Genomic DNA, 11,511 nt, shown 5'->3' with positions numbered 1-11,511 from the left:
AAGGATGATATTCATAGTAAATGGGTGGCAATTTTCCTTGTTTTAAGGATGGTGTTCGTAGTAAATAGGTGGAATTTCCCCTTGTTTTAAGGATAATATTCTCATTACATGGGCCAGTTACAAGGCTTTGACTTACCTCATAGTTATAGGGTCTTATGCCTTATTCCAAGTAAATCATATTTATAATAAACAAATTCATCCTAGTATTTTTTCTTGTCTTTAAGGATGATATTGATATTCTTAGTAAGTGCGTTAGTTATAATCAATACCATGGTCGATACTATGAATTTTTCACATCAATAACATGGATCGATACGATGAATTTTTAATACCATGAATTATTTTTATTTTTATTAATATTTTATTTATTTTTACTTTTAAATTATATTAATTATTTTTATTATTTTTATTTTTATTTATTTTTTATATAAATTGATTTTTGGAACAAATGTTAAAAGTTACCCTACAACATTTCTAGAAAACTCCTCTTGGCTTGACCATATAATTAGCTGTTTCTTTCCTTTGTGGCTGTGTCTTTCAGTTCGACGGTAATTGCAATACCTCTTTCTTGTGTTGGTTTGTGACTTGTCTCTCTCCTCTCCTCTGGGCAGAGACCATGAGAGGGGCATCTGACGATACTTATACCAAGATTAGGTTGGGAGCAGTGATAGAAAAGTTTTCACCTGAATTAAAAACACAAGACGCCATACGTGGGAGCAGTGATAGAAAAGTTTTCACGTGAATTAAAAACACATGGCGACCGAGAAATCCATGGTATTGCATCCTTTCTCTGATCTGTCGCAGGCAAGGCCTCTATATTTCGTCTGTACTCTGAAGAACTATTTAACAAACAGCGAATTCAGGAACGTCGGGGCACTTCGTCAGCTAATAATAGAAGCTCTACCAGGTCTTCCACCACCTGGCCCATTTACTTTTCTTCTGCACTGCCTTAATGTCTTGTATTTTTTATATGAAGAACGTTCTTGTGGAATCCTATGGCACTTCTTGGCATCAGTTCTATGGTCTTTGGACGAGTTAAGCAGGACGTTGGTTGATCTCTCAGAATCAAGGAAATTAGCAGCTAAATTGATCCGCGGCGCACTAGGATCAGTCTCTGTCTGTACCACTGGGGTCCTTCGTATCAATGAACGCATCTTTGTCAAACTGGCCACCTTTTTCAAAATTGAAGACAACGAGATAGAGGAAGTGACACGTACTTTGAGATTGCATCCTAGGATCTCTGAGGCAATTCGTGAAAAAGTTTCACGATCTCTGTCATGGTCGCAAGCTCGAGATGGTGATATGGAAAACAAACTGAGGATAAATGCAGGGAAAGGATGTTGGAATATTGTAGTGAATATAGCTCAGAATATTCCTGAGCTTGTTGATTTCCTGGTTAATCTGGCACTTGAAATGGGCAATGCAGAAAAGGCAGCGGAGATATGCACATGTTGTTGCAAAACTACTTTTTCTTCCGCTACAGTACGGGAAATGCCTGCCGGTTCAACAAGCTTTTGTACTGTTGCAGTCCCAAAAATGCCTGCCCGTTCAACAAGAAGTTTTTGTCCTGTTACAGTCCCAAAAATGCCTGCCCGTGTTTCTGAGAGTCGAAATTTAAAATTGGAAGAATTTGTTTCAGAAGAAAACGTTATATGGGTTGACACAAAAGATGTACTCACAGGGGCTAAAATGCATTTTGGTGAGGTTGAGGTAGTTGGAATAGATAGCGAGTGGATAGAAACTTCTGAGTCGCGGCAGCAATATAAGGTTTCAATTTTGCAGATTGCCACGGAGGAAAAGGTGTTCATATTTGACATGTTAAGGCTATCACGGACAGAACCAGATGCCTTGAGTGACTGCCTCAAACCAATGTTCCATTCTCCTAGGGTTTGGAAGGTGGGTTATGCTCTCGAGTCTCAACAACGATATGAACCAACTTTACGGTTCCTATGAACATCTGGAGTGTTTTAGCTTGTGTAAACCCACTTTAGACTTTCAAAGGATTTACGCACACCTTCGAGGGGGCCTTTCTGGCGCAGCGGAAGAGCTTTTGAATGGGCGTTTAGACAAATCATACCAAACGAGTGACTGGGGGCAACGTCCCTTGAGCCGCAGTCAGATGCAGTACGCAGCTCTTGATGCTGTCGTTCTGATTGCTATGTTCAAAATAGCTCTGAAAAAACTGGGCAAGGATAGCAAGTTAATCTAGACTCAAAATTGCATAGCTTCTTTTACAATTTCTCTGGGCACTACTATGTATTGTTTCGGCATGGTTATTATTGGCTGACATTTTGTAAGCTTTTTGATTTCATATAAACTTCCATAATAAAGACTTTCAGGTTATTTTCACGAAATTACTACGTACTGTTACTTCGTCACTTATAGGCAGCATGGAGTTATATAGCGTACATTATCTGCACAAATATTATTTTGCATAGGAATTTTCATTAAATATGGTTGAATTAGAGGTAGCATTTAGATTTAGGTTTTTGTTTTTTTTTTCACTGAGTAAATTTAGTTTTGGATGATGAAAGGAAAGGAAGGGAAGAGTAAGAAGGGAGTGAGTAGTATTTAGCTCATTATAGAATAGATGTTGTAATGTTTTGTGTGTTATATATTATTTTGAGTTTTTGAATTATGACTTTTATAATTTAGGGTTATGAAATAAATGTTGTAATGTTTTGTCTGGTAAATATTTTGATTTTTTTAATTAGAATTTTTATAATTTATATTCTTTTCATGATATTTTTATATAATATAAACTATTTAAAGACATAAAATTTTAATAAATTTTCTTTTTTTTTTTGCAAAATTGAGGAATTTTATAATGCCAGCTATAGATTGGCTCATTGCCACATTAAATCTTATTACAAAGAATCAATTTTATTACCAATTATCTAGTAACTGTGATAAAATCTTCTTAGTTCCAAATATTTTAATGATTAAAAATACTGTAACTTCTAATTCTAAAAAGAGTTGGTTTTAGTGTGATTTTTTGGAGTTTCTAGTGTCTGAATAATTTTGAGGTGAAATCTTAATTTGGATTATATATAGATTAAACACGTTGAAAAACTCTTAAGACACTTAGATTGTGCAGGATTACCTATCAAACTTTTGATTTCAATAAATCTCTGTTAGGTTTTAAGAAAATTAAATCGGAATAACACCAAAAGAATTTCCAAAAAATATAAAGACACATTGATTCTGAAATCAGCATGACGAATCATATTTAAATAAATGGTATAAAGAAATTGAATTATCAAACCCTGGATTGAATTCAGACCAAACCAGCTATAGCTCTGGCAATTGAAAATATTCAAGATCGAAAACCAATATTTTCCTGGCCGTCTGAAATTCTTACTTCTATCTTATAAATACGTTGAATAGTTGAATTATCGGAGAATTAATTGTTGATAGAAATAAGAGAAGACCAAATTCCTGCGATTCCTGGAATTCGACCAGACATATGGTTTTGTTTGGTTCAAGGGTTGAAATTGCATGTAAGTTTTGAGGAAAGCAGCAGAAAATGGATTATGAGAAGTTTGATCCCAGGGTGATGATAATCCTAAAAGTGTTTTTTTAAGGAAGAAAAACAACTTCTTCTTTTTTTGTATTATTAAAAAACAGAATATATTTTCGGAGTTTTTCTTTTATTTTCGATTTTTCATTTTTTTTCCATGTCTTTCTATCTTTGCTCTCTTGTTCCATTTTTTCTCTCTTGTTTTACAATCATATATGTTTGATAGAGTTATAGAAAAGTCCACAAATAGCAGTGAGCTACAAAAAAGTCGACAAATAGTAGTTTTGCAACAATAGAGCACAGTGAAAAATTACAAAAAGATGTAGCTAGTGAGCATAAAATCTAGGAGCTATTACATAAATTCTCCCTGGAATAAAAGAGTTGAAATAAGTCCATAATGTTGTGTCCATAGAGCATGTACACTATAAAGAGGAGAAGGACCCGGAGTTCAAGAGCTCGTCATGTACGTAAGATGTAAAAAAAACTTACTTGGATCGGAGTGAAAACCCCTTTGAGAGCAGGCCTGCCACTTGATTCTGCTCTCTATAGATGTGGGCATATGTAATGTTCTGAAAGTTTTAGTTAGTCTCCTAATACTCCCCATCCAATTGGAGAGGATAGGAGGGTTGAAAGAGGAGTGATCCCTTACCCATTCTATGATGCTTTTGGCATATCCATGAATGTAAATTTGTTCTTGTCTTAACCATTTTGCAAACTAAAGAGCGCCCCATAGTGTTATGATCTCGGCCCTGTCCTCCCTTCCACCAGAAGTCACAAAGTCTCCCAAGTTCCAGTATGATGACAACTCCACAGCCACAACTCCTTCGTTGCCTTGCCCCATTGAAAAGACGAATTGGATATTTTCCCTTTATTTCCTTTATTGTTATCTTTCTTTTCTTTATCTCTTTATGGGGCCGAAAAATATTTAATAGCCTTCATAATAACCTCCCAAGTCACCAATGGTTTTTGGTCAAAAATAAAAGAGTTTTCAAAAGCGCCAAATACACCAAATGATGTAGAAGGGTAATGCATGATACTTATTACCTTTCCTGAGCAAAAAACATAGGCATGAATACAGAGCTTGTTTTGCACCTGGAGGACCCAGATGCAGGCATTCCAATACACCTGCCCATACCTTGTTAGCGAAGGGGCAATGGAGCAAGAGGTGGCTAATCTCTTCGTTGTGATTCCAGCAGAGGGGGAAAATGGCCGGGCCATGGAATCCCCTACAGTTCAAAATATTCCAAGTAAGAACCTTGTTGTGTAATGCTAGCTAGCAAAAGAAAATGAGTTTGGATGGGATCACCCGTCTCCATGCAGCTTGGAACCAATTTTTATTATCAAAATCTCGCTCTGCCAATGGAATCTTGTTGTATATGTCTTTGACACTTGGCTTTCCTTTCTTCATGTTACCCTCCCACAACAATATATCATACCCTTCATGGATGGAGATGTCGGCATCAAAAAGATGTGTGAGGTAGACATCCCATTCAATAGCATTCTGACTGATTAATCCAAGCATGTTTGCCTTTACCGAGTATTGTAGCAGATGTGTATTGTCATTATTCCTACTTATCTGAGAAAAATGGCGAATGCCCATGTTGTGCAAGGTGGTTATGAGGTCCATTGATAATGTATGGTTACCCTAAAATGATTTCAGAGCATCCAGATTGATTTTCGCCTCTCTTCCGTCCACCACCTCCCATCTCATGAAACCCAACATTAATTTTCTGTTTTTTGTCATGCCCCGCCATATGTAAGTAGAAATGTTGGTCCTCCTTGCCTCATCCCTAAGCCATAGAGTGAATGGCCTTCCCTGCATATATTTCTCCTTGATTAGGTGAACCCAAATGTTGTCTTCTGTCACTATCCTACACAAATTATTAATAAGCAGTGCCCTATTAAATGAGTGGGTGTCCAATATACCCCAATCGCCCTCATCAATTGGCCTGGCAATGACTTTCCATCTCACTAGGTGGAGCTTGCCCTTTAAACTCGACCCTGGACAAATGAAATTAGTCTTAATGGCATCCAATTTATGACAAATATCCATGGGAAACATAAAAAGTTGCATCCAAAAGACAAAGATGTTCTGCAAATTAGATTTGATGAGAGTCGACCTACCTCCAATAGTTAACCACCTGTTTGACCATCCAATGAATTTATTTTTGAATTTTTCAATCAGCGAGCCCCAATCCTTATTGTCATAATTGTTGGGTTTGAGATGAAAACCAAGGTAAGTAAATCCCTCGTCAAGAGTTACAACAGTAATATCCAAAAGCAAGCAGATTTCCCTACATCTAGGGTCCTCTATGTCACTCGAAATCACCATAGATTTGGTTTTTTTCATATATAACCTTGAGGCCACACTAAAAGTGTTAATGATGTTATGTAAGACCACCCATTCCTCGATGATGTTCATGTTACCAAAAAGCAGGTCGTCTACAAACATGAGGTGATAAATATGAATTTTTATGTTAATCTTTACACCATGGAACTTACACGCAGCCCTTTTAGTACCAATCCTACAGCTGAGACAGTCCATGACCAGCAAGAAGACCAAAGGCGATAAGGTGCAGCCTTTCCGAGGTCCCCTATGGGCCCTAAAGAAATTTGTCAGATATTCATTAATGATCATCGCGAAATTAGTAGACTCAGAACATGCCATGATCCAGCTAATATTGGGAATGCCGACCTTATGAAGAATCATTCGCAGAAACTCCCCATCAATGCTATCAAAGGTTTTATGTAGATCAATCTTAAGAAAACTAGTTATCTTCCTTCCTCTCTCTCCCTTTCTCTCCTGCCTCCCTTTGTCACTCCCCCTTATCTCTCTATCTTTCTCTCTCTCCCCTTCAACTCCATCATTATATCTTCTTCTCTCCCCCTCTTCTCTCTATATTTCCTTTATCTCTCTATATCACCCCCAAACATATACACTCTCTCTCAATCTCTCCCTTGTCACTCCCTCTTCCTCTTTCTCCACTTCTCTCTCTCTCCCTCTGATTCTTCTTCCCTCCCTCTCTTTGCTTCCAACTCCATTTATCTATCCATCCCTCTCTCCTCCTTCCTCTCAAGTCCTCTCTCATCCTTCCTCTCTCTCTATTTCTATATGTTCCTCTCACTCCCTCTATCTTTCCACCTCTATTGCTCTATCTTTGTTCTTCCCTCCCATATATATCTCTAGTTAATATATATCATGATATATTAATATATATTATAATATAATAAATTTAATATTGTATTAATCCTAAGTTACTAAGTTTATAATATATTAATACTAATATTAGATTTAATGATATTTTTACATAGCATAATAACAAAATTTTCAAATATTACAATTTTCGCCTCGAAAATATTTATGTCTTTACAAATTTTAATATTCCTTGATTCATTTTACAAATATTTAATTAAAAGAAATATTAAATGATTTTGTAGCAAGATTTTGGATTCTTTGTGTTGAAATGTTATTGACTTTAGTAAAGAGTAAATGTTAAAATTTTAAGTGATTTGGAATTTTAATGTGGTAAAATGTTTGTTTAAGATAAATAATTGTATTGTGATACAATTATCTTGTTCGTTTAATAGTTATTTTATCATATACGTTGAATTTGAATAGCTATATAAAACATTTAGATTAATTATTTTTATTTTTATATTTTTTTAAAATTTTATTTTGGGGGACATGAGAAATATTTCAACTTTAATGATGGATGAACTCGCTTACACATCATACTGGGATATAGAATGTGCCTCTTTGTGCAACAAGAAGAAGACCTATAACCAGGGAGGAGAGAGTGAGAGAGAGCAAAGTGTTTCAGCACTATTTTCGGACTGTTGTGGGCTAAGTAATATCCACACGTGTGAAGTTGCACTATTGATGGTTAAGTAATCTCCACACATGCAAAGTTGTAGACTTATTGTAGCAAGGAGGCCAAGCGTTCCAACACTGTTTGGGACTGTTTTGAGCCAAGTAATCTCCACACGTTCGAAGTTGCAAACTTGTCTGTTGTAGCAAGGAGGCGAGAAGGTTACAGTCATCTAAAGGTAACCAAGTTGAGTGAAGGACATGTCAAAGAGAAGCTGAATTAAAAGGAAGGAGTCTCTTTCTAAAGAGAGGCTAGTTAATCTTCAAAGTTGGTCATCTATACAAACTAGGGTTTCTGGTTTGGAACCAAAAGTTGTAGGCTGATATCAAGAGGTTAAAATTGTGAAGGTTTGAATCTTTGTAAAATGAGGGGTTGAAATTGTGAAGGTTTGAATCTTTGTAAAATGTTTGTTGAAGGTAAATTTATTATTGTTGGGAACTTATCGACACCTTATTATCCATTCAAATTCAATGTATATGATAAAATAACTATTAAAGGCATAAGATAATTTTATGTAATACAATTATCTTATGCCTTTAATAGTTATTTTGTCATATACGTTGAATTTTAATAACTATATAAATTATTTAAATTAATTATTTTTATTATTATACTTTTTTAAATTTTTATTTTGGCCAATATGATCAAATAAAGAGAGAAGTCTTTCAACATTGTTTTGGGACTATTTTGGGCTAAGTAATTTCCACGCGTGTGAAGCTGCATACTTTTCTATTGTAGAAAGGAGGCCGAGAAGGTTACAGTGACCTAAAGGTAACCAAGTTGGGTGAAGGACATGTCAAATGGAAGCTGTATTAAAAGGAAGGAGACTCTTTCTATATTAAAAGGAAGGAGACTCTTTCTAAAGAGAGGCTACTTAAGGTTCAAAGTTGGTCATCTATAAAAACTAGGGTTTCTGATTTGGAAACAAAATTTGTACACTGAAACCAAGGGTTGACATTTTGAAGGAAAGTCGAGAATAAGGAGAAGCAAAGGGTTTGAATCTTTGACCCAAGGAAGAGGAAAGGGCTTTGTGGCTTGGTCTTTGAATATAAAATAGGTCAAGGGTCTTGGTCTTGGTATTCATCAATTGAAGGCTCTATAAGAAGAAGAATTTGTTTGGGTTTTCCTCTCAAGTGGAAGAGGTTTTGACCCTGGTGGATAGCCTACATTATGTGTCTCTTGTCTCTTTATTGTTTATGCATTGGTAATTGTTTGGTGAAAAATAACACTAATAACCTATGTAATAGAATATCCTCATCTAAATATGTAAAAATCACTCACAATCAGTTACTAATAGAAGAGAAATCAATTAATTGTTATGCTCTCTCCCTCTCTCTCCCCCCTCCATATTTGTGTCTCCCTCTCTCTCTCTTACCCTTCACTCCCTTTCTCACTCCTCTCCTTCTCTCTCTCTCTTCATTAGTCCTCTCACATGTCCTTTGGTTTATCTCCTTCAATGCAAGAAATCAAATAGGATTAGAAATCACCATATACATTGAAATCAACACATCTAGTGCAAGAATTATTCTTCCATCTCTCCCCCCTCCATCTATATCTATATCTCCCTCCATCTCTCCTTCTTTGTCTCTCTAACTCACCCCCCCCCCCAACACACATGCTTTCTCCCTCCATATCTCTCTATCTCTCTCTTCTTCTCTCTCTTCACCTTCAATCTATATATCTATCTCTCTTTGTTTCTCTTTCGTCTCTCTATATCACCCCCAAAACTTACACACTCTTTCTCCATATTTATCTGTCTCTCCCTCCCTCTTCCTCTCCCTCTCTCTCTTTCTTGGCCTTATATCTCTCTCTCCCCCCTTGTATCTCTCTTCCCTCTTGCTCTCCTCTCTTCCTCTCTCTCCATATCCCTTATCACTCCCTCTCTCTTTCTCCACCTTTCTCTCTCTGTGTCTTTCTTCTTACCTCCCTCTTTCTCTCCCTTCCTCTCTCCTGCCTCCCTCTGCCTCCCCCCTTATCTTTCTTCCTTTTTCTCTCTCTCTCTCTATGTCCACCCTCTATCTATGTCATTATCTCTCCTTCTATCCCCCTCTTCTCTCTATCGCTCCTTACTTATCTCTCTATCTCACCCTCAAACATATACACCCTCTCTCCATATCTCCCTCTCTCTCTCTCTCTCTCTCTCTCTCTCTCTCTCTCTCTCTCTCCCCACTTTTCTCTCTTTATGTGATTATTCTTCCCTCCCTCTCTTTCCTTACAACTCCATTTCTCTATCCCTACCTCTCTCCTCATTTCAATCAAGTTCTCTCTCTCCCTTCCTCTCACTCCCTCTATCTCTCCACCTCTATCACCTTGTCTTTGTTCTTCCCTCCCATATATTTATATAGATCATGATATATTAATATATATTATAATATAACAAATTTAATATTGTATTAATCCTAAGTTATTAAATTTATAATATTAATATTAGATTTAATGATACGTGGAAATAATTGTCTTCAAAGATTTTAATATGTCCATAGTATATGGTTTTCTTTGATTCATTTTACAAATATTTAACTAATATAAATATTAAGTGATTTTGGAGCAAGATTTTAGATTCTTTGTGTTGAAATAACTTTTTTACTTTATTTTAGGAAATGGTACTGACTTTAGTAAAGAGTAAAGATGTTTAAAATTTTACTTGATTTGGAATTTTAATGTGGTAAAAATTTTGTTGAGGGTAAATTTATTATTGTTGAGAACATCTAGACATCCTCTTATCCATTCAAATTCAACGTATAGGATAAAATAACTATTAAACGAATAAGATAATTGTATTGTAATACAATTATATTATGCGTTTAATAGTTATGATTTTTAATGTCGTGAAATTTTTGTTGAGGGTAAATTTATTATTGTTGAGAACATCTAGACAACTTATCCATTCAAATTCAACGTATATGATAAAATAACTATTAAATGCATAAGATAATTGTATTGTAATACAATTATATTATGCGTTTAATAGTTAATTTATCATATAGGTTGAATTGAATAGCTATATAAAACATTTAAATTAATTATTTTTATTTTTATATTTTTTTAAATTTTATTTTGGCCTACATAAGAAAAATTTCAACTTTAATGATGGACAACCTCGCTTACACATCATAGTGGGCTATAGAATACACCTCTTTGCGCAACAAGAAGAAGACCTATAACCAGTGAGGAGAGAGCCAGAAAGAGCGAAGTGTTTCAACACTGTTGTGGGACTATTCTGGGCTAAGTAATCTCTACACATGTGAAGTTGTAGACTTGTCTATTGCAGAAAGGAGGCCAAGTGTTTTAGCAGTGTTTTGGGACTGTTTTGAGCTAAGTAATCTCCACACGTGCGAAGTTGCAAACTTGTCTATTGTAGCAAGGAGGTGATCTAAAGGTAACCAAGTTGGGTGAAGGATGTGTCAAAGGGAAGCCGAATTAAAGGAAGGAGTCTCTTTCTAAAGAGAGGCTAGTTAACGTTCAATGTTGGTCATCTATAAAAACTAGGGTTTTTGATTTGGAACCAAAAGTTTTAGACCGAAATCAAGGGGTTGAAATTTTGAAGGAAAGCTGAGAAGAAGAAGCAAAGGGTTTGAATCTTTGTAAAATGTTTGATGAAGGTAAATTTATTATTGTTGAGAACTTCTTGAAACCTTATTATCCATTCAAATTCAAAGTATTTGATAAAATAACTATTAAACGCATAAAATAATTATATTGTAATACAATTATCTTATGTGTTTAATAGTTATTTTGTCATATATTATCCATTCAAATTCAAAGTATTTGATAAAATAACTATTAAACGCATAAAATAATTATATTGTAATACAATTATCTTATGTGTTTAATAGTTATTTTGTCATATACGTTGAATTTGAATAACAATATAAAACATTTAAATTAATTATTTTTATTTTTATATTTTTTTAAAAATCTTATTTTGGCTGACATGAGAAAAATCTCAACTTTGATGATGGACCAAATCACTTACACATCATACTGGGCTATAGAATATGCCTCTCAGCACAATAAGAAGAAGACCTATAACCAGCGAGAAGAGAGAAAGAAATATCCAAGTGTTTCAACACTATTTTGGGATTGTTTTCGGCAAAGTAATCTCCACACGTGCGAAGTTGC

The 11,511-nt window shown here is 35.2% G+C and overlaps 1 protein-coding gene across 1 annotated transcript; it reads left to right on the top strand.

Moving 5' to 3' along the window:
* The first annotated feature begins 753 nt into the window (after positions 1–753).
* Positions 754–1,953, top strand: LOC149166768 (uncharacterized). Its single transcript, XM_089430245.1, has one exon. It carries the CDS (start codon positions 754–756, stop codon positions 1,951–1,953), a length of 1,200 nt encoding a protein of 399 aa, XP_089286371.1.
* The last annotated feature ends 9,558 nt before the right edge of the window (positions 1,954–11,511 follow it).

Source organism: Pinus tabuliformis, chromosome 5_1 (assembly GCF_031772625.1).
Source record: "Pinus tabuliformis cultivar Carrire ecotype Pingquan chromosome 5_1, CPIR1, whole genome shotgun sequence".
NCBI lineage: Eukaryota > Viridiplantae > Streptophyta > Pinopsida > Pinales > Pinaceae > Pinus > Pinus tabuliformis.
The sequence above is the reverse complement of the archived record's forward strand: the minus strand, read 5'-3'. Positions and strand labels throughout refer to the sequence as shown.